The sequence below is a fragment of the Aphelocoma coerulescens genome, chromosome 1, assembly GCF_041296385.1.
Source record: "Aphelocoma coerulescens isolate FSJ_1873_10779 chromosome 1, UR_Acoe_1.0, whole genome shotgun sequence".
Taxonomy (NCBI): domain Eukaryota; kingdom Metazoa; phylum Chordata; class Aves; order Passeriformes; family Corvidae; genus Aphelocoma; species Aphelocoma coerulescens.
In genome coordinates, this window is record NC_091013.1 from 113,549,196 (window position 1) to 113,573,644 (window position 24,449).

Below are 24,449 nucleotides of genomic sequence, written 5' to 3' on the forward strand. Positions count from 1 at the left end.
ATTGGAAATGTCCTTTATATCAGTCAGAAATAAAAATTAATAGAAACATAGCTGTTTAGAAACATACAAAAATGCACTAAAACACTTCAAACTCATAAAAAAAAATCTCAGTTCTGACTTCACATAAATTAACATTTATTTAAATGGTAGGTAAAATACATAATTTGTGAGATTTAAAACTTGTCACGTTAATATAGTGGTTCTTTTTGCCTGAAAGTGTATTTTCAATATGGATGCTTAAATTGTCAAATGCCCAGTTGGTTTAAATGGTGTTGGAAGAAAGTGCTTAAAATATGCCTCAGACATGGTTCTAGCTTCTCTAGGAAGGCTGATATGTCACCAAGCTAAAAACTAAAAAGGGTTTATTCCGTTGTGCCTTTACAGTGATATGCATGGATGATGGAAATAGCATCCTTCTAGCAAATGAGAATTTTGAGGAGGTTTTTTAAACCTGGAAAACTTAAGAGTTTATCTAAAAAATGCAGAGTAGTCCCATGTGTTGTACAGCATGTGCATAGAAGGATTCATGAGTAGAGCAAAGAGCACAGAAACACTCAATAATTATGAATTTAAAGCCTCAAGGCAGAAAATTTACATTTAAGATATAGTGAATGGGATAAATTCAGGATGCCAGGTAGCAGTTTTGTTATGGCTTTCTTATTTGGGCTCTACCATTTTTTTTGTCACAGCCATGACGTACTCGACTGTTACACTGTTCCACTTTTTCTTTAAATGTTTAAGAAAAACCTTTACAAAAGGTGGAAGACAGGTTACAGAGATATTTTGTGTCTGGTTTTATATTCTTAGGTAGCAGGTTAACTTTTCAAGAACTATTGAAACAGCCTTGAAGTGCAGATGTCTTGCAAAAGCAATAAGCAGTGTTTTCTTCTCACTTGAAAACTGTTTTTATAAAACTTATGCTATCAGATCTTAGACTGCTTACTTCAGTTGAAAGACAGAGAAGCCAGTGATAAGCCTCATGGAACTGAATGGAAATCTTGATTTTGAAGGTCAGTAATTCATCCCATTGGAAAATATTCAGTGTTTTTCATTATTACTTGCATTATTTTCATTCAGTGATATCTTAATTAGTAGCTACAATGTGTAGACTATTGATGGAACCAAAATTGATTCAAGTGTGACAGTAGTTTGTAGACTTTAAAGGCATTTTGTATTAATTTCTATCTGCCTGGGTATCTAAATCTACCAAATGAAGTAACTGAAGTGTGATTTGCCTGCTCTCTGGATCAATTCTGTTGTTGGGAGCTATTCACGGTTGCATGTATCTTAGGAACAAAGTTAAAGCTTAAGTTTACAAAAGGAAATATTAAGACCAGAGATTTATATACTAGGCTGGATTCTATTTAGAAGCATAGCTTTGAACATGGTAGTCCTGGAATAAGAAAATTAATAAGGAACAAAAAACTTCCTTATTCTATGAGTAATTACTAACATAAAAGCAGGCCTTCAAAAAGCCTGGAATTTTTATGTCAGCATTAATTAGCTATTGGAGAAGCCTCTGAATAGTATAAGAATAGATCCAAATATTGGTGACTTACATCTCCTGGATGTAGAATAGACTATATTAATCTTACATGCTCTATAGAAGTAATGTGAATTGCATTTAATAACATTGAAAAGCTAAGCAAAAATACAGCAAAACTTTAACTTAGATATGTTAATAAACAGTATTAATAACAAACCAGTTGCAAAATACCAATGCCATTTTCATTTTAAGTACTGAATATGGATGGATACAATGTGTCATCCAAATATAGAATTTGTACATAAGCTAAGTTGCATTTTAAAATAATAGCTGCCTTTAAAAGTTTCTACAGGAATATCTTCTGATGTCTTGATTAATTACATCAGCTTTGCTTACATACTAAAATCAGTTTTCATCTCTTTCTTATGAGGAGGCTTGTGTTACTAATTACAGCAGTAATGGATTTTGTAAATACTGGAGACATTTTATTGCACTATTAAAAAAAAAAAAAGCTTTAACTCCCATTTTTGTAGCCAGGTTGCTATTTCTTTCTGGTTTACATAAAGCTTGATTTGAACACTTCATTAATTTGTATTTGATTTAAAACTGCTTAGATCTTTGGCTCTAAAAACCAGAGCAGACCCATCCTTCCACCCTACTGTTCCTTGTCTCCCTCCTCCCCCAGAAATTTAGGTTTGTCTTGTGGTATTAATTGAACCATAAAATGCCTGAATATGACAATAACTGATGACAACAGGAGCATCTTGCTAAACCTTTTGATGGGCAGACTTAAAATTCAGCAGACACAAAAGCAGGCATAGCACTTCCTATCAAAAACCAGAGGCATTGCATTCATGCTGACTCTCCTGCAGCTACAAAATCAAGGTGCAGCCAAACTGCACGGTTCCTGAAGTACCTCCAGAATTTGAGCAGTCAGGACCATGTCTAATGACAAAGGTGTGTTTCAAATATACATTGATAAAGGATTTTCTCATCTGCAGGTAACTTTAATGCTTCATTATTTGCCCCAGTTTGAGATGAAATTTGAATTTAATAGCTTTTTGAATACTATGACTGTGCCTTGTTTTATTCTGACTAAAGGTAAAATAAACTGAAGAAATAATGGTATGACTGTGCCTTGTTTTATTCTGACTAAAGGTAAAATAAACTGAAGAAATAATGGTTTGATAAACTGTTACTTGTTCTTTTCCTCCTCTTGGAGCAAGTTTTTTTGTTGGGTTTTTTTTTGTTTGTTTTTTGTGGTTTTTTTTTTTGGGGGTGTGTGTTTTGTGTGTTGGTTGGTGGGGTTTTTTTTTACCCTTTCAAACAAATGTGCATTGTGCATTTAAAACAGAGACTTTTTTTTCCCCCTTTTTGTTCCTAGGGCAAACAAATCCTTTAGAATGCCTGCATTGTACTTCAAAGTGAAATAATAGAATGGGGAGTCTAACACTTCAGACTTGATAGGTTTTTTTATATATGCAAGTGTTATTTGTGCAGCATTTTTGAGATCTCAGCAATTTCAAACCAAGTAGTATCTGCAAGTCCTGTGAAACAAAGATCAGTTTGAAACTTCTCTGTTTTGTACACTCAGTAAAACACAATTTTGACACCAGTTATGTTTGGGTATCCCTAAATAAAAGTTGTTCTTTGGATGCATTTTGTAAATGCTTTTTTGCTAATATATGCATATACAGAAGAGGGTTTTCATAATCTGCTTAAAATCAGATTTTAGTCCTGTCAGTTGCTCCTTTGTGCATTTAACATGGTTTTCTTTTTTTTTTTTTTTTTTTTTTTTTTTTTTTTTTTTTTATTGCCTTGAATTTTGTGTGTACCCTAGATATAATGTGTTAGCTCTGGTAGTTCAGTGTGGACTAGCACACCTCACCTTGCAGGTGGTTTTGTAGCTTTTGTTGAAAGGTGACAAATCAGCCTTTAACAGTGGCAACTTTAAGCTGCATGGAGGTGACCTGTTTGTGTAGTATGCCTTATTTATACGAAATTGACTCCATTCAGGGTTTCATGTGTGTGATGTAAATGACTTGAGGGAAGTCATGCTGGCTTGGGAAACATGGAGGAGAACAGCTGAGTGCAGCAGACTGATGTAACAACAAACTGAAGAACCATTCTGTTGAGCTGAAGGGCTGAAGTGGTGGCAGTCACAAATGAAAATGCGTCAGCTGATGGACAAGATGTGAGTCTGGAAAGTCGAGATGGCCAGAATGGCAGCACTGGGAATGGGAGCAAGGAAGGCTTAGAGCATCAGCAGCTGGGTTAGGAATAGGGCTGGGCACTGAGGCGGGTGTGACAGAGCTGAGGATCAAAGTGCAGAGAAGGTGCAGAAGGAGGAGCTTAAGCCAAGGTGTGAACTGCCGTCTGTAAAACAGGGAATGAGGTAGCTTCGAATACCTGAGGGACTGGGAATGCCTCCAAGGCTGATTCTGACCAGCAGTGTGGAATGAGCTCCAGCTTGTTCTCAGGTGGTCCAGGAAGGGGTAAAAGCATGCAGAGCTAAAGTTTAAAGAGGAAAATATAGCTCAGTGTTTATAATAGCTCTGCTGAGAGGGTTCATGTTTGTTGCTAGCAGCTTTGTGCACAGGTAGATATGACACTAAATATTTTTCCATATCAAAGCTACCATGTAATGACAGCATGAATTAAGCAGGGTAATTACTAAGAGAAACTTCGCCGAGATTTGTCATGACTGCAGCATTTTTCTATGCACTGAATGGGAGGTGTTGCTGAGGGGCATGATGTACTTTGTGATGTGCAGCTTAATTGAACATCTTGTTATGTTTTTGTTTGATTACTTACAGCATAGAAAATATGCTACGTGGCTTCTAATATAAATAAAATATATTATCCTTCCTTCAGCTTGCAAGATGCAGTGTAGGGCCAGGAGTAAGGTGATGAAAAGAAGCCAGGGAAGGGAGCATTGTGAGGTGGTATTCACTGGGAGCTGAAAGTGTGTTGATATAAAAGTTCTTGATTTGATGTTAAAGAAATAAATAAGTAAAAATCCTTGAGGGTTTTTTGATTTCAGAAGCTACCCATCTTCCAGAAGACAGATGTTGACCTGGTCCCTGGGTTATCTCAGGAAAGGCAGCAGAGCAATTAAGCTGCCACAGAATACCTTGAAGTTGGTGCTTGTTCTTGCAGATAAACTCTAGCCCAGTTTGTACTATTTATCAGGATGGAACGAGAACTACTGATTAATGAAGTTGCCAGAGGGCCCCTCTGGCTACCTGGATGCCCTTTTCCATGATGCACATACATTTTTTTGCAGCAGAGACAGGTATAAAGCCCAACTGTCTGATTGGTAGGACTGTGTTAGGTGTCCTTTCAGTAACTGTGGTGTGTGAGCAAGCTGTTCTCTCACAATGCTCACTCCAGGCTCTTTCTATTCTGTTTTAGCTTTCATCTGGTAAAGCCCATTTTATGCCTTCTCAGCTGCCTCCCATGCCTTAGTTTATATGCATTATTTAGTTGCTGGTGTTTGTTTGTTTGTTTTTGAGGGTTTTGTTTTTTGTTTTTTGTTTTTTTTTCAAGGAAGCATAAATTAATCTCTTCTGCAAGGAATGAGAAAAGACTGACTTTATTTCTCTCCAGAAATTTGTTATTCTCCTCTCTTTTTGTATAGTTAAAAACATGTGAGGTCACATAGGAAGATGGAGCAGATAAACAGTTTAGTAGTTTTCTTATTTGCATTGTTTGTGGAAACTTTGAGAAAAATACAATTTTTTTAGAAAGTGCCAGGTGCTTCAACAGGAAATAGAGGCTTTTTAGAGAGTAGTCAGCAGTTCCAGGCAACCTGTGTGTATGTGGAGACCTGAGATTTCAGTGCTCTTCCATGTCTCTCAGAAGAGCAGCCAAATCCTGGTTTTCCTAAACATGAAGATCATGAGCAATGTGCTGTTAAAGCTGGTGTGAAGTAGTTTTGTCTGCTTTTGGACAGAGATTGACCAAATCTAGTTTGAATTAGAGAAGTATTTTTCAAACTGTTAGGTTTTCATAATACCAGCAGTAAAAGTTGTTAGACTTCAATAATTTGTATTTTTTTTTCTCAGTGTGGTTTTTTTGTGGTGTTTTGTTTTTTTTTTTCCCTGAAAAATTCCTGATTGTTAAATTCTCACATTCCAACAACTCTAGTAAAATCCTGCATGGAGTTTATCTTCCTAACCCTTTATCCTATAGATACAGTATGTACAGTATTGTATATCTCTTAGATTTTCAACATTGGAACAGTTCTTAAATATTTTTTACTCTAAAAATATTTTAAACTTTGCCATAACATCTGCAGTTGCTTACATTGGATTTATTTTTTTGCAGGCTTGCAACCACGAGGTAAAAGTAAAAAATATAAGCAACTTAATTTTGTGTCATCCAGGTCCCTGATTTCTGATACACAGTCTCTTCTAAAAGGTAGTTAGATATCGTCTTATTCTAAATACTTAACGTGTCTAGTAAGCATGAGTTTAAACCCTAGTCAACGAGATGAGCTTTAATTTATAGTCAAATCAATAACATATTTGTGTTGTGTCAGTCACTGGTTAGGTCTTCCTAGAACTTTGAGGAAAAAAGAATGAAAATCATTATCCACTATTTAAAAGAAAAAGACCTGTGCTTTTTACTTACGTGCAACACTTGTTTAAGGTCAGGTTTTTTTCTCTGATACAGGTCTGCTTGGACTTGTTGGTGGTTTTTGGCCTTTTTTTTTGTTTGTTTGTTTGTACTTCTGTGTGCCAGGTGGCTTTTCTAACTCTTTGTCCCTACTAAATAACCTGGGTAGGTGGCATCATTTTACTTACTGCTATTTTAGGGAAGTCATAACAGCTTTCAGATATGAATGTGGTTTCTGGAATACAGTCTATTAAACAGAATGAAAACCAGGGCCCTTTAAGATATTATTATGTATGGTTTATTAATAAAATATCAACCTCTTATTGTGAATATATTCAGGAAAAGCGTCTTGAACTCAATCTGGTTGAATAAAAGCACTGACATACTTTCAGATAGATTTACTGAACTGGATTCAGCCTAGGGAGTTCCCGAGGTTATGGGACTGGCAAAAACCCCAAGTGACTCCATGTAGATCCAGTTTGTAATTAATTTTTATTATTATACTTCATATACTTACAGTTCTTACTGGTTGGAGGAGGTTCTTTTGGAAGTGAATTATTACTACTCCTCCTTGTAAAGTAAATTATACTACACGTGTTCTCACTCTTCATTTAGACATGGTTTCATTTTTGTCTTTAAAATCGAATGACTGCACTTGATGCAGTTATCAATTTATACATTGCAGTTATACTTACTTGTGACACGTTGTAGCTTCTTAATCCAGTGCCCATATTCTATTTTCTCTGTACAAACTCTAACATGTACTTTCCTAGCTTTCTGAGTTCCTTCTTTTATGCTTTGTAACAATGCTCTTTCTACTATTTATTCATCATTGTTCCCACAGCAAATTTTCATTTTCTCTTCTCCTCTTCTATACATGGTGGCTTTATTTTTCTAGACTGCTTTGTAGCTTCAGCAGACAGTTAGAAAAAGTAATTGAGACTTTGATCCTACAGTAAGCAATTCTCTCAATCTTTGAGGGGAAAAATGACTCATTACAGAATAAAGCCATATAATATTACACCTATTTCATGGATTAAGTAGTGCTAAAAAGTTAACTGTGGTAACACTAAATACTTAAGAATTTAAAAGTGATCTTAATTTTCTTAGTCCAATGTCAGCTGCTATCATACACTTCCTTTTTTATTATTATTATTTAAGCTGTAAGTATAATATTAGGACAGTTGGCAAATCAAGTCTATCTTGAAATGTTTCTCATTACATTTTTGAGGTAGAGGTGATAATTTTCTGGGTTTGATTGTTCTATAATGCAAGACAAGTCTGTCTTGAAGGTCTTGTGGGTGGAAAAAGTTAGTCACAATGAGCTAAAAACTTTTTTCTGATCAATTATTGTTTCCTTGAAAGCAGAATAAGACAAATTCATAAAAAGTAGAACTGGAAGATGTACTTCTTATTTGTGTTATTATCTACTTGTTGGCAGATTTGCTTGGGTAGCCAAAAGCTTAACACATGGTTTTTACTACGCACAAGAAGCCAAGGCACACAGTTGTCAAGCTCAATCCCTTTTAGGGTGCAGCCTGATTATTTCTCTAAAAGTTAAATGTAGTCCTTTAAAATGTCTGCCACCTTACTGGGGATTAGCACCTTTGCAGCTGAATTAACTGGTTATCTGAATATTGTTCCTCAAATCAGAGTACAGCTCCTGGCAAGTCCAAATAACTTTGTGCTGAAGTGACCAGACTCAGTAATGAGCATCTGGTGCAGTAAGTTTTCAATCATCCCAGCTTGCTGTGCCAGAATTCATCTTTCTATGCCCTTAGCCATCGATTTTGCTGGGCTTTTTGCTCATTGACTCATGGCAGTGTTGCAATAGAAAGTCTTGACTAGCTAAATCAAAACCCTTTTCAGAAACATAGTCATGGAATGAAAAGATGAAGAAAAGAAAAAAAAATAAGAGATAAATCAAGGGGAATCTGAGAGAGGGCAAAAATGCTGGTGTTAAACTCCGGATCAGTTTCAGAAAGGAGCAGAAATCAATAGGAGCTTCAAGTACTTTGAAAACCTCTGCATCCCCATCTGGTTTGTTTGATCTGGACTAGCCCAAAAGTGCCAAAGACAGAACAACTGTTCCTCAAATCCCAAAAGGTGACTGAGTGGCAAGAAGGGTCCTCTTTCTTCCTTATTTTACATATGTTTTCATCAGTGCCAGCCTGGAGTAATTTTTTTTCTGTTTACATTTAGGACAAAATTCCAGGTTCATAGTATGCAAAACCCAACCTACTCTTTCATCCCTTGACTCACTACCTATTTTTTGCACACTTGGATCATGGATTTTTTGCTAGTATGCTGTTTTTTTTCTGTTAACTCAAGCTCAATGGTTACAATAGAACAATGATATTGTTTCAATAGAACAATATAATTTTTTTCTGATTGTTAATGGGCAACTTTGAGAAATGCAAATCTAAATAGCACAAGTTAAGAGTAGCCATGCAAGATCTCTGTAAAGTGAGTTCTCTGCTTTGACAACACAGGATTGTACTGTGCAGTCACTTCATGTGATGTTCCAGAAATAAATGATACCTTTCTCTTCCCTTTCTTTTCTTTTAAATGAAGATTTACTCCATCAATACAGTCAAAGGAGGCTGATGTTTCCCATACCATAGTGGATTCTTTAAGCAGATTATTCTCTTATGCTGTGATAATCTGGTTTGGATTAGATAGTCAGTAAATGGTCTCTAATGCATCATGCAGTTGGTAATGTCAAGTGGTTTTTCAGCAGTTTGGGTTTTCTGGTGGTGGTGGTGGTTTGGGTTTTTTTAGAGTTGGTATGTTTTTCTAATAATAATTGTCTGGTTGTAAGATATTGAACATGCTTTGTATAATCGAGACATGATTCACTCTTAAATTTTGTATAAATATCTACAGTATATTTGCATGTTCCTGTGCTCCTGTTGTCTGTTCTCAATGCACTTTCTGCTCTTACTGGAAAAACCTCAACTTTCTGGGACATTCTAATTTAGGAATTTCACTAGATTTGGAAATGTGAGGGAAACTAATATTCTTAATTCAGGCAATTATCAAATTTAGCCTATCACTGGTAGAAAAACCTTCAGGTGTGGATTTTTTGCCTTTTTCTTACTTATGAACATATGTCTGTGGTACATACATATGCATAAAGAATTATACAAAGCATATTTTTAAGGGGGCTCTTTAGTCTCTTCTTTTTCACCCCTAATTTGGTGTTCTAAACTTACACTAGCAGCTACTAAAACACCTCTTATGTTCTTTGAGGTTGGTTTTCTTTTTAGTAAATGAGAGAAGGAAGTTGGATTGTTTTGCAAATGCTGTGTTGAAAAGATTTGAAAAAAAAAAAAGAGTTCTAATTTTTGTAACTTAAATATTGCAAAAATCACAGTTGTACTTTCACTCCATTGCATTAAAGAATTGCTGTTCACTGCATGAATGGACTTGTTAGTTCCTTAAAAAGCTGAGAAAACAGAGTGGCTTCCTCCTGTAAGCACCTCTGTGCACTACACCCAGGGAGATTCAGCACAGTGAGTGCTGCAGTTTCCTGCACGTGTCTTCATTTCACATCCAGCACCAAAAAATGAAACAGTTTTACGCATCCATCAGGAATTAAACTTCTTATATACAAATACATGGCAGAGACCTGTTAGTGACTTCAGAAAACATTTAGTTTTGGAAGTGTTGGTACTTTTACAGTCTCAAAGTTGCATTATTTGCTATGTCTATGAGAGGACTTGTGCTTTGACAGCTGCATGCTGAACCACTTTTTCACTAATCATCTGAAAGAAACTTACTTCAGAGACAGGTGATCCCTCTGATTTATAGGTTCTAAATGCCTGGGGAGGCCTTAAGTTTCATGGTGTTTTATACCTCAGTGGCCTATGGTTCAGTTCATGGAAATAAAGGGGGATGTTAGGACAGCCTGAGGTCTGCTGACCCTGAATCCTGAATAGGCACTGTTGAAGCATTTGGGAGATAAAATTGTCTGGAAAAATGACTCATAAAATGTCTGAGAAGCAATGAAAGGATTCATCTGAAAATTGATCTGGCCCCAAGACTTGCTTGTCCTTCCAAGGTGGGAAGAAGCCAAATTATATTTTTCTTTCAGAGTCAACTTATTAAAGAACAACAGAGCTTTGGAATGTGGAGAAATTAATTTTAAAGTGAGAATTTCTCAAGAAATATTTACCTCTGATGGCTACTGAGTGGTAGTTTTAAGCTCTTAAGAACTTTAAGCTTAATTTATTACGAATAATTGTTCATAAGGAAGAGTAGAAGAGTATGACTAAGAATTTTCAGTACTAAAGTGGCTGAGAGCCCTCTTTCTAAAGAATAATCAATGTTTTTACTGAGCAATGAAAATTATTTCTGTATGCAGAGAGTATACATGATTTTATCTGCTCTTTTTATCCTTCTTTGACAACCATGTGTTCTTGGTGGGTTGTTTTTCTTTTTTTTTTAGCAGTCCACATTTCCATTAAGGAAAGCAAATGAAAACCTCCCATCACCCTGTGCCCATGGTCAGTACTTGAGGCATACAATGCTTTTACAAGCAGTGGAAACTGTGGCTGAGGGGTATTTGTCTGTGGGGAATTAAGGGCTGCTCTAGAGTGGATTGGCAAGGGACACAGGGAGCAGTAGTTGGAGTTGTAGAGGGAGGTAGCTTGAAGACTACCACTCACTCTCTTGCTGAGCCAAGGTGTTTCTGGAGTTATTCCAGGTGAAGGAGTTTTATTCAGAAAAGTCCCTGGAAATACTTGCAATTCCTGAATCATCTAACATTGGCCTCACTCCGGTAACCCCTTGGGAAATCTAATTGCTAGCAGCTTCTTAGTGGTCAATATTATGGATTGCTTTTTACAGAAAGATCAAGGAAAAGATCAAGCTGTACTTCTTGTTTGAAGATGGGAGGGAGGAAGGACAGGTAGGAAAGGGCAGGGAGCTCAATAAGAGAATGTGATCTGTGCACTGGGGCACTGAAACAGCTTTTCATTGTAGTCTTGTATTTGATTATGGTACTTCAGAAGTAAAAGCCCAGGGGTGAAAACAGGATGGAATGATTAAGCACCAGCCCTGTTAAACAAATAATTTCCCATGGAGAAGGAGTTTAGTTGTGAGACTTTGGTGTTTTATTATGCAAACAATTTTATTTTTGTTTATTTTGAGTCCAAACTGTGTTTTCAAGCTCAGTTACTGTAATTTTTAATTAAAAGCAATTTAGATCCTGTTAGTTTTTGAGGAAGGGACTCTACCAAATAAGTTCTGTTTGATGTGGCAAATATAGGAGATACATAGATGTACTGAACACTGATTGAAAGTGATGGTATCAAAAATGAATTTAATCTGCTTCTTTATAAAATTGAGAAATACCTTATTCCGTAAGTTACACATGAAGTTTGTGTCTTATTTTCCTGTGGGGTTTTTTCATCTCTTCTGAGTTTTTTGGTCCAGTTATTGTGGGAGTGCTTTAAGTAACCCTATGAATTGACACAGTATTGAGCAGTACTGACAAACAGATAAATTGAGTATGCAGCATAGATAAATGTTATAGTGGTTTTTTTGAAGTTACTTTCTTAACAAGTGCCTTCACTTCCCTGTATCTGAGGCTGTATTAAAGGTAAACCAAGTAGCAAACTGAAGCTATGAAAGTGGTTTGCTTTGGCTGGTTAAGTATTTTAAGAATAAAATATTAGTAGATAAATATTTCAGTTTATATAACCAAAATGCCAAAATAATGTTCTGCTCAATAAAACAAAAAAGCAGTTGTGATACCTAGAGCACAAGCTCTTTGAGTTCTGCAGCATGACCAGGCAAGCTTTCGGTTGGATTTTAGTAGAACATGTCTGAAGAATACTAGAAAAACTGAGTTTCTAAACTCTGTTTTTTGTCTGAAAAAGAATACTTGTAGAATAGCTTGATAGAACATAGAGGAAGAAGCTCAAGATACATTTTGGTTTTTTGTTTAGCTTTTATGGTGAGATAACAGAAGCTGACATAGATTTAGTTCACATTTAGGGGGACAATTTATATAAAGAGGGCTGTTGTATTGTCGGTATAAGAAAGCACTGGGCAACACAGCAATATCACTGTAGTATCAGAATTCTGAAAGCATGCTTTATTATTGCTAATAGTTTTGATTGTCACTGCAGTTTTGAGATAACTGGAGTGCTAATCCTGGGCCTAAATTGCCACTGGTTGGCAATATCTTGTCTTTTATGCCTGGTTCCTTATTTCCCCACAATCCAGCCTGGAGTAATTACATCAGCAGCTTCTCATTTTGCAGGGAGGAGGGGGGAGTGAGAGGCTGGAAACAGAGACCCTGCTCTGGCATTGCTGCCTGCCTGGTGCACTGTTTTTTCCACAGAGTCATGTCCCTCTACAGCTGCTATGTGCTTGGAACTGAACTCCAGGGGTGGGAAGGAGGAAAGGAGAGGGGGTGGGATGTGATGAATGGGGGAATGTGGTGTTGGAGTGGTAAGTGGTATTAAAGATTTTCAGTTCTACTTCTCAGTACATTGTTTGGTCAAGACCTCACCTTCATCCTTCTTTTTATGCTGCCAAGGGAGATTAGTCATACCCCGTGCTGCTCCAGAAGTTCTTCAGAATTTTTCTTAATATAGAGATTTACCATTCAAATTTGTGAGCTACAATGAATTAAAGAATGTAAAGAAGTGTAATTTTTCAGTTTGCACCTCCTTTGATTTGGGAAACTTAAGTCCTCAAGGAACTCATGATGAGCAAACAAGTAAAAGGTGATAGGTTGAAAAGGGTTCTTAGGACCTGTCACGAAACCATACCACAGCTCATCAACGCTCTACAATCAACTTTATTAAAGCCTGCAAACCAGAATAATACTGGGACAGCAAGGAGAAAAAGTACAAAAGACCATCATTCCTGTCTTGGGTCCCTGCAGAACCAGAACCCCATTATGCAAATGAGAGCTCATTTTAGCAAGGACCAAACACAACTGCAGGGGTGCATCTGTTCTGCCAGAACCACAAGGGGGTGAAGGCAGGAGACTCCTGTTTTGGTGCTGTTGTAATTTCAAGGGCTTCCCTGCATGTTTGCTATGCTTTGCTTTTATCAGTGTACTGTCTTACCATCCCAGGCTTGATAAAATCTTTACTTAAGTGAATGTTTTTCTTTTTGCTATTTTGTTCCAATTATCTTAGAGCAGTGCCTCTTAAATAATGCTTCGCTGTAAGACAGATATTTTTCAGGTACACTGATCTCTCAAAAAATGTTAGAATATCACAGTGTAAATTTTATCACAGGTGTCTTACATCCTGACTTAACTAGTTTAGCATTTATTGTGCTGTAATGATTTCCATTTTCTGCTTGTTCAAATAAGCTTTTGTATTTCATGCACCTAAGTTTTGACTGACACTGGATATTTACTCTAATACGTGTTTTGATAAAGTATAGAGCAATTAAAAGGAAGATGACACTTATGAGGGAAGACAAGTAGTTTTCACTAGACAATATAATTTATCATGTTTTTATTAGAAAGAAATAGAAAAGCTGTGTACAGTTCTAGAGTGAGGGCAGTGGAGTGTAGAACCATGTGCCCCTGTCAAATTGATAGAGTAAAGATGTTGAGGGAGATAATGGAAACTTTCTATTCAGTGAGGAGTGGAATAAAGAAACCATTTCTAGTCATTCTTCAGCATTGATTGCCTTTGTGCTTTAGGCTTAGATCAGAACTTGCACATAATAAAGGGAAAGTTGAACAGCTATGGCAATCCACTTTGGAAAATGTAGTTAGATGGAGCTGATCCTTTGGTGCAGAGACATCAGGGAAATACTTAACATGGAAATTTAATGCAGGTGATAACTACAGTGGTGATAATACAAAGGAATAAGCTGCAAGCAGTAGTGCTGATAAAACGTAAAACATTTAGTACATAGTGGAATAAACGGTCCAGTGAAAAACATATGGTTCCATATTCCTGGTTTGACCTTATTGCAAGGAAACAAAGCCACAGTATAAACCTACATTTCAGTTGTAGCAGTTCATACTGTTCTTTATTTAGGTATGCCAGGATTCACTTCAGCTGTCTTCACATCTGGCTGTACCAGTCAGACAAACACTTGCATATTCTACAGCCACTCGTACGTTGCCTCTGCGATCACCGTGGCAGCGATGGGTATATTAAATTAATCACTTAGCAATTTTATTATGCAACCTTCTGAAGCTTTAACATACTATAATTTTAAAGCAGTGTCATTATGGTTAGCTGGTGGGGAATTTTATGTTCAGATCCTATGATGCTTTGGTATTTGTTATTTGTAGTTTAGGGTTGTCCAGAAGACTGGATTTTGCAAGGTTTAGTACAAGAGCCAGAACATCTGAAAGCAAATGACAGAAAAGTAAGCAATCAGAACAGCTGCTGCTGTAACATGTACAAGAATTTGCTGTTCCTGCATCATGCTTACATTATTTGCAAAACATTAAGTTGCTATTAATTGACACTGGTTTTATTAGCCTGGGGTCAGGAATGTTCATTACAACAAAAATGGTGATTGCTGTAGCTGAGAATAAATTAGAATTTCTGTGAGTTTGCAGCTACTCATCAGTTTGGGATGCATTCTTCTGCAGAAAAAAAAAAAAGACTTGTGTGAGTTGGTGTGTAAATAAAACATAAAACCACCTTAGTATTATGAAAAAAATTATCTTTTTTCACTAAAGGGTGAAGCAAGATTAGAAGACAAAATGGCAGGTAGTGGGAAGAGTTTTTCACTAAAACCTGTTTCTAAATGGAGAAGGTTGTAAAGATAAAAGAAAAAAAAATAAAAAAGGGAAATTTTCATCAGCAAGTGATATTGATTTAAGCATAAAATAAAAGTTGAATTCAAGTTTTGTAATTTCTTCTGAACTATTGGTTTTATTAGTGGGAACAGCTCAGCCATTTGTAATGGTCTTTCTTTTCCTTTTCTGTCATTGTCCTCCTCATACAGATGAAAAGACTTCTAAAAAATTGTAGGAGGTAACAAAATTACCCATAATTCAGTTTGTCAGTATGTTAACTAATGGATCTATTTTTATGTTGTTTATTTCAATCTGACATTGAAGGAAGTAAGGTAGAGAGGTGGAGGGTCAGAGAAGTTTCATGAATGTCTTCTCTTCTTTAGCCTACTCTTTAATAAGAAAACACATCATTTGGATCAATCTGATTTTGATAGCACATTTCAAATGGTTGTTATCCATCAAAAGTTGCAACTAAGAGTGTCTATTTCCCTCATTTTTGGACCAGCTATTTTTAATCCTGGTCTCAAGTCAGAATTGGGCCCACTTGTATACTGTTTTTTTTCTTCACTGTTTTCAATATTTGTTCTTCAGCTTTGCAACATTTTTTCCACGTTTTTGTGTTTTGAATTTTACTGTTTCTTCTCTTAATTTGAATTGAAAATTATGATGTTTATGATAAGATTCAGGCTACTGCAAATAAGCAGCATTTACAAGATAGCTGGTAAATGCAAATATCAGATGGAAGGAATTTTCTGTTAAAATCTCTCATTTTAACAGAATTAGTTGTATTATTGTTAAAAAAAAAAAAAAGCTGTTTCCTAGCATGCTTTTCACTGTCTTATGTATTCCCATTAATTAGTATTTTGTCATATTGTAGTGTATCTCTGTATATATGTTTGTGGAATGAAAGAAATTAGTACCTTGAGTCTAAGTAGTTCCTGTATCTAACATCTACTTGAGAAGAAATTATTGGAAGTGTAAAACAAGCACTGAGAATCAGAAGCCTTTTTAGCATTATTATGAATCATGGCAAAATATTTGTTGAAGATGTGATACAAATGCTAAAGAAGTGGCAATATGGTAATGGGAGCCAGTATATTAGCCAGGAGTATCAACTCTTTTTGCTTTATAAAATTATTTTTTTAAATATCTTGTTACATTTCTGCCTTTTTTTTTTTTTTTTGCCTGTTGTTCTAGTAACATGTCCCTTCTACACTAAAGGTTACTCTGCAGGAGATTCATAGGGTTTCCCTTTATATAAGCCTAGTTTGTAGAAAGGGTATTAATCTCCCATTAAAATAACCAAAATATATTAAGGAATAATGCTTCATATTTCAGGTATTTTTTTGAATAACTTTCTTGGGATGTTTCATGAAGTTTCCATCAGTGCTGGCAGTTGTTATTGTTGGAGTACTAATATCTATTGAAGAGTAAAATTTAATAGTAAGATGATGTTTTATGAGATACTTGACCTAATTTTTATCAACCTGAGAGATAAAAAATCAATTACCTGGAATTTTTCAGTGTGCAACTGTCACAGTCTTAAATCTGAATTGGTAAACTAAAGGGAATATCCTTTGTGTAGGTATAAAGGGAAGTTCAATAGATATAAAAAAAGTTGAAACACAGGAAAAGTAAGACAGACTTACTGAATTCTGTTTTGTTTAGTTTTTCCCAGAGGAGGCAAGTACTGACTTACTAACAACAGATTCAATAGATTCTGTAAGAGTTTTAACAACTTAATACTAACAATGTTTCTCACTGCTAAAACATCTCCTCTTGTTTGGTTTGAGGGAAGGTCACTCTGACAATCATTTTGTTCTCTGAGATTTTCCAACTTTATCTGTTTGTAAGAAATTGGGTGAAAAATATATTTCCTGACCTTCACTAACTAGGATGTCATTTGGCTTTTCCTTTGTGATTGTTTTACTTTTTTTGATGGGTTTTTAAACTACCAATTTTATTGTATTGGACTCTCATCTTCTACTTACGCTGTCTACTTTTATTGGACTTTCACTAGCCTGCCATGATCTTTGTTGGATTATCTGATCTTTTAAGCCTGAATTTTTTGCTCTTACCAGGGAAGCTGGGGAGATGGCATGGGAAACAACACTTTTAACAGGATGAGGAGGTGTGTCTCTGTCCTTATGTGTTGGGCTCTTCTGGGGCAGTAGATAAAAAGGAAACTGTTTATGTGAGCTTAGGGTTTGGAGAGAGCTGTTAGCTAGCAATAAACAGAAGGTATAATAATTTCCTGGCAAATAATGAGAACGTGGTAAGAGGAAATTACTGAAACTAACTCTCTGATGTTCAGCGGGGCTTGTTGTGAAGTCTTGAGCTCACAGTTGTTACTTGGAGATTAGACTAGCAGAATACATCATGAGACTTGAGGTGTTCCTTTATCAGTTTACATAAAGACTGATGACCTAAAAATTGTTATGTGTTTCTGGGCCTTGTATTGGCAGAGATGACTGAGATAGGGTCCTCTTAAAATAACTAGGGAGATGATGGTAGCAGGATGCAATTGTAAGAGACAGCTGACTTGAGTTTTTTGTCTTTATTCCACAATAAATTCCATTAATTTGTAACCTGCCAGAAGTTCACTCTCTGCCTTCCCTTCTCCCTATTTTCTCCTGCCCAGCACATGTAAGTCCTCTTTTCGTGTGCTGTTGAGGAACAAGTGGCTTGAGAAAATTCTTTGTTGTAGGCAAATTGCTTTGTGTCTCTACTTGTTGAATATAGTAAAGACATGTATTTAATGGCAGTTCTTAGTGGATTTGGGTAGCGACACAAACGTCTGGAGAAGGGAAGAGCTGACTCCATTTGCTGTGAGAAGTAATCTGGATTTATGAGGGACAGAAGTGACTTGCATGTCTGTGCTGTCAATCTGATCACATTTTCAGTGGGTAATGACTGACAGTTGTTATCAGCTAATGGCTGTGTGGTGACCTGTGTGAAAACAGTTGCAATTGTGTTTTATTTCAGAGTCTACAGGTGCCTACACTGCAGAATAAACCACCAAAACTGACAGTAATTGGCATTGGTTTCAGCAGGCTCTGCAAGGGGTCAAGAACAACCTGGCATTCTGCGACATTGCTGGGGCAGTTTGGAGCTGTTGTCTGAGAAAATTTCTGTGGTTTCCCAAGCTCTAGCTGCCCTGAGGATCTAGAGTTTTGATTTCCAGGAATGTCAGATTCATAGTCTTTAGCAGAACTATCTTTCCTTTTAAAAACATAAACAGTGGAAGGGGGGAGGGCAAAATGATAATCTCATTATGAAACTATAAGTTCCTTTATAGAAATACCCTAATGGAAGTGTATCTTGCGTTTTCCATCAAATAGAATTGGAAATTAGCTTCTGTTAGTGGTTTTGATTTCCATTTTAATTAAGAATAATGAGAAATAATAGCTGTTTTTGTGAACATGTATGTATGTGTGTATATGTGTGCAAACACACATGGGTTTTGTGTACAGCAATTAAGCTCAACATATTGTATGTAATTGGTGATTTACAACAGAAAGTGGCACAATTAATAACAATTAAATCCCAGTAAATGCTTAATTGCACCTTATGCTCTATATAATTGCTCAGTAGTTTCCTTTCATATTTGCTGAAGATTCAGCTACCAAGAGAACTTCTAAGATCCACCATGAACCTGTGTATTTTGTGGGTATAAAGTGATTTGGGGGATTTTCTTAATTTCTCTTGGGTTGGAGGGCCCTTCCTTTGAGTTTCAGTTCTGAAAGATGACTTATTGGTTATTTTGATTAGAGAACAGCTTAGTGATTTTTGCCCTCACCCCTGCTGTCTTGTTTGGTGATAGTTCAAGAAGTGGTAGCAGAACTTTGCCATTTTCAGATGATATTTAAATGTAGTTATGTTAGTAGTTCTGGCAAGGACAGCTGGGAGAGACTCTTCTGGTGTCTAATGTATCATTCTGCCTTCAAAAATTTTTATTCTTTAGAGAAAAAGACAGTGGAAAGAGAAATGAGGAATTTGCTCCCCCCCAGTATATACCAAAGAGTATGAATGATGATTATATCAGGGTGCCCCTGGGTGGTATCTACTAACCCAGTCTCTTGCAAGATAAAGCCTGGGATCTTTTCAGCTGAGAAAACCATCCTCTTTTCCAGATGTTTGGATTAGGTTTGATCCCTGGTTACAGCCCTCCCCCTTTGAGCAAGATAGTTATGGGCCCATTCCTTGCTCCCAGAATTTTACCTAGTAAAACTCATGTGGCATTTTAATAGCATCGGCAAAACAGATATATTAATTAATTCATTATGCATTCATATGTTTCTTTTTAGTGCTGAGTACCACAAATATTTAATCAGTTAGCTGTAAGTACTCTTTAAATCAAAACTTGTGCCAACTCTTAGAAATCAAAACATATTTTCAGAAAAGAAAAAAAAATTGAAAATATGAGTTATATCTGTCATAATGATTCTTTTTTCGTTTCTTTCCTCCACGATTTAGAATCCCAGAGGTTACTGCTAAATTGGCAGGGGGGTTTTTTTCTGATCTTTCTAAGTTTAAGAATAAAATCAATCTGTCTTTCTACTGTCATGAGTTATATTTGGTGCATTTTTTCATCACATAAGTTGACGATTTTAACTCGACCATTTAGAATATAGTTATGTATTTATAAATAAAAGCAGCAATGTGTAGTGCTGAAAAGTTAAACTTTTTCTAAACTGGCATTTAGCTCTGAAGAGATTTTGGAGTTTGAGTCCTTCCGGTGCCTCAAGTAAATCTTATTGAAGCCATGTGTTAATTTGGAAGCAGGTAATTCTCTTCCTCTTTCTTCCTTTTCCCAGATCTTTTCCATCTTTGTCTCCCTTCTTGTCCCTTTGCACTTAGTTGAAACACAGAAATATGAGTGGGCTTTTGTCATGAAATAGTGTCATAAAAAGGGAGTTAATTATTTTCTAATCCCGTGGCATAGGAAATGGATATTTCTGTGCTAGATTGCAATTGAACCAATGAAGCAATTTTTGTGCTGTCTGGACACTTGCTTAACTTCCCAGACCTAGCATGAATTTTATTTGTTGTTAGTTTATGTAAGTTAGGATGAAAACATCCAGGTGCTTGTCAGCATTGAAGTAAGTACTCACTGAAGAAGTATAAATAGCTATAGGCTGTCAGTGTTATTAAACTGTTGATGCATCTAATTCAAGTGATTCACATCAATGTTATCTCTCATTTTGTATTTCAGTGCTGAGCCACATCTTATTTTCATTATTATGCATTTACATAGAATCAATAGATGCCTTTTAGAAACATATTTGGTTTTGAAAGATATTTGGAGAATTTGCTCTATCCTGTCATAAACGGCGTATAAACAAAATTTAGAAAGGTGCATGAGAGAGAAATATTTTCTCTTGGTGTTGCTACCAATAGAGATCTATTTTTAGGTGTTTTGTATTGACCCTGGGGGACAAGTAGGAAAGGAGAAATGTATTGGTGAATGAGGACAGAGATATTTCCAGAAATGTAAAACAATGCTGTCAAGGTGAAATAGGTAAAGAAAATGCAATATTTCGGAAATACATTAAAAAAATCATTGAAAGAAACCTACTCCAGATGTGTGTCCCGTCTGGTTTGTGTGCAGAATACAGGTGATAAAGAAACTCCATTTCAGGGCACAAGAGGAGGTTTGGGGAGCTAGGGGTGGATAGCAGGGTCTGGATGGTAGAATAGAATTCCTCTCAATTGCAATTCAATCAAAAATAGCATTTTGAGAAGGGAGTAAGAAAGAATTTGTTAAATTGTTTTACTTAAAAGGATGCATTCAGGAGTCTGATTTAAGCCTGAATAGCTCACCCAACAAGAGAACCTAAGGCATGGTAGTCTTCTGTAGGGGCTATTGAAGACGAAAGTAGGATGATCATCCTTTGATTTCTGCAGTTCAAATGACCAGGCTCTCATTCATGTGTGGATTAAAAAGGAACAGTTTTTCACATAGGTTCAGAGCAAGGCTGATGCATGACTGACTTTGTGGTGAGATGCATTAACTGTGTATTACTGATATGAAGAGTGAGTTTAAAGGTAAAGCAAATTTATTGCAGCCCGTTTCTAATTGAACTATGTTTGCAGAAATTTCAGTCACAGAGGAAATAACACTTCTGATTATGAAGTGGCAGATTATAAACATACTACAGATCAGTAAAAAGTAATCCATAATACAGTTTGTAAATACATGCTCTGTCATTACATACAAGTGTATTGAGCTTCTGTCTTTGCTTATTCTTTGCCTTCTACTTTATTTTTGTTTTGAAAGCTAAAAAATTGTTTTACTGTTATGTAACCTCTTTGCTCTAATAACTAAGATACTGTTTTCTTTTTTAAATTGTGTGGTTTTGAGTCAGTTCATTTTTGAGTCTTTGCCAGGTTTTTTTTCTTTGCCAATTTCTTTTCTGTTTCTCACCTGCTGATTTGATACATGGCTTGTATTTCTACATATTTCACTTGGCTTGGAGGAAACCCAGGTGAATCTCATTTTGGTCTTTGCGTGCAGAGGCACTTTGATTCTTGTTAGAGTCCTTGAACCAGTTGTATGTTTTCCTCTGTTTGATTTTGATGCTACTTTTTACTATATTATTTATAGATGATCTGAGAAATCTTTGATCAGTATCAATTTTGTTTTCTTGTGGATGAAGCCTGGAAAGTGCATGGTATTGAAATATATGCTGGTTGTTTCTTGACCTGTTATATAAACTTTCTTCCTATTGTTCAGGAGAGCATATTATGTTTTAAAAAACATGACTGTCATGAACCTGCAACTAAAAAAGTGAGCTTCAGAAGCTGGAAATAATTGTTCAATTTCCAGTGTATTAGTAGATAAATCAAAGAAAACCTGGTGAAATGTTTCTCTTGACACGCTACCTTTTTTTTTTTTTGCGATCTTAGGTAAATTACTGAGGACCAAGTTTTACAAAAGCACCAAACTCTTCCTTATTTTTTATTTTGAAATCTTGCTCAACGTTTTGTGTATTTTCTTCTTGTGCTAGGAGAGCAAAATAATTCCAAATGTAAACACAGGCATAAGTGGCGTGAAGGCTTCTAACGCAGATTTAGAATACGGTGATGTCTAGTGTGAGTTTTTGATGCTGTACTTAACTGTATTTGGCAGATATGAGTGGTATCTTTTCTACTCAAAGGAATAATTTTGCTGTAAATTATAGGGAAATAAGCAGTTTGTCCAGTTTGGGGTAACTGGGAGTACAGTGCTTTAAAATCAATGCCATAGCACCAAGCGGGGGGGAGAAAAATATCCAGACCTTGATCTGGAGAAATTGGAGAAGGGAGGAGCCTCTTAACTACAAAATGAGACACATTTGCTTAATGGCATAAGCAAATGCCTGTGGCAAGGAGCTTTTTGCAGTATTTATAATAAAGAAACTACCTTTGGATAATGTTGAAATGTGGTATATTTTGAGAGTTCAAGAAAAACCTTGTTGCCTCCCTGAATTGCAAATCTTTGAATGGAGTGGATTCCACCTTCTCTGAATGTACAACAAAATCAATCACTAAAGGAAAAAATCTTGGTTTTTGTTTTATGATGGAGAGCTGACTTTGTCCCAGTTGAGACCGACATGATGACATTGAAAGCTTGGCTATGGAGGATGTTTCCCCCCCTCTTCATATGGAAAAAAAAAAAATATTATTGTGGAAAAAGTAAAATTTAAGACTAATAAGTATATAACTTGGATTTTTTTAAAATTGGTCTCTCCTATTATGGTAGAGCTTAAGCATTCAGAGTTACATCCGTAGATGAAGAGATTTTGAGTCAGTGGAAGCAATGGTAGTCTCTGTTACCAGTCACCCACTCTTTGGTGGTCTCTGGAGGGAGGTGACCCTTGTTCAGCTGGTGCTAGAGCAGAGCAAAACAGAACTAGAACTGTTGAACAGCCCAGTAGATTTTTGAAATAATTTAAGGTTTTAGTAGCTGGATATTTTACCCATGCTGTGCTTTAGAAAATGTCTGCTGCTTATTTCTGTTTTACACAAGTGTTTTGATTACATGGGTTTAAGTGGTATAGGGCTGGAGAGAAGAGAGACACTACTGCCTTTTCTCACGAAGTGCTGTTAGGCAGCATCCTTAGAGGAAAAGCCAGACTTCTGAAATCCATTGACTTTGTTTCCAAGGTCTTCCTTTTAATTTTATAAACCTATAAGCTTGATTTTTACTTAGGATGAAACATCACATGAGAAACTTGATGACAATTCCTTTATTATTATTTTCCTTTTTTATTATGGTGTGTGAAATTTCAAGTTGATTTACAGCAAGAAAATAAATCTAAGCTGCAGGCGTTTATCAAGTTTCTTTGTGCAGTATTTGAAGGAAGGCTTAACAGCTCCTTGTGCTGTTTGTGTACATGTGTGTACACACATGCAAATATATATATATATACACACACATATTGTGTCCTACTGCCTAAATAGCTGGAAGGCTATAGAAGAAAGTACTTTTTGTAACCTCAAGTAAAATACGTCTTTAGCACATATGAAGATGATCCTAGAACTATTCCTTGTATATTTTATTTATGCTCTTAACAATAGCATTTTATGTTTATATAAGGCCCTAGATCATCTTCAGTGACATATTAAAGGTTTAGGAATGAACTCTCCATAAGCAGCTCCAGTTAAACATGAAATGTACTGCAGATACATATTTAATTAGTTGTTATTATTCTCAGATGTTACTGTCTTCTACCTATAGCAACACTTTGAAAAATTGTGGTTTCCCCAGTACAGTCATCCATCACATTTTATGTGTCATCTTCTTTCATTGCAGTTTATTGTGACATGTTTACTGGGATGTCTTAGTGTTCATTGGTATCATCCTCTACTTGTGAGGTGATATATTTTATTGCTCTGAAGATTTTTAGATTGGATGTTATAAAATATTAGCATCTATTAAAATATTTCTTCTTTTAATTTCCATTTTTAATGTGACTGCTTGATACTCTAAAGGCTAGAAACAGCTGTTTGCAGGAAAGTACATAGCACTTTGGTTTATTTCAAGACACAGCTCTGTAACTTCTTGACATGACTGCAGTCACCCCTGCTGTGTGTGGCTTTGGACCAGATAACTTCTGAATATCCCTTGTACCTTAGTTTATCATCTTCTTTATGGTCAGATGCTTGCCAAAATCCTTAGGGAATTTAATCTTGTAGTCACTCCTGTCAGTAAAAGTAAGGGCAGTAGCTGGCACTTACAGGAATGCTTCATCTAGTCCAGGTCAGTGCTCAGTTGCTCTCACTTGTAGATATTTTCCAAATTCTATGGAATAGTGTTGTTTAATGCAGGAAATGTTTGCACATGAGTTAATTCAGCCATTTTTTTTTCTTTTCATTCTTTGATGTATTTGTCAGGATGCCCCAGATTTTGGGGGGATTGTTGTTTCACTGCTGTAATTTCGGTTTCATTGCTTGTTGTTTGTCATTTAATTGCTGTGGCTGTGTATGTGACTGAGGATAAATTGGAAAACATGAGGTAATGCCTGTCTTTTAGCATGCAATTTTTTCCTCCGTGCTAATAAGCTTTGAAACACAAGTTTCCTGCCCAAAATTTTAATTTATAACACTTAATCTTTTATAGGT

General features: G+C 36.0%; 1 protein-coding gene across 18 annotated transcripts in view; it reads left to right on the forward strand.

The window, feature by feature from the left end:
* CADM2 (cell adhesion molecule 2) overlaps window positions 1-24,449 on the forward strand; it is a 589,213-nt gene that overhangs the window by 105,551 nt on the left and 459,213 nt on the right. For 11 of the 18 annotated variants that reach the window (XM_069024958.1, XM_069025004.1, XM_069025012.1 and 8 more), the window contains 2 exons: window positions 928-1,010; window positions 5,816-5,908. The exons of the other annotated variants lie outside the window; for them this stretch is intronic. In XM_069024958.1, coding sequence (XP_068881059.1) covers window positions 980-1,010; window positions 5,816-5,908 — 124 coding nt within the window. In that variant the 5' untranslated portion in view covers window positions 928-979. The remainder of the gene's footprint in view (window positions 1-927; window positions 1,011-5,815; window positions 5,909-24,449) is intronic. 18 annotated transcript variants of the gene reach the window in all.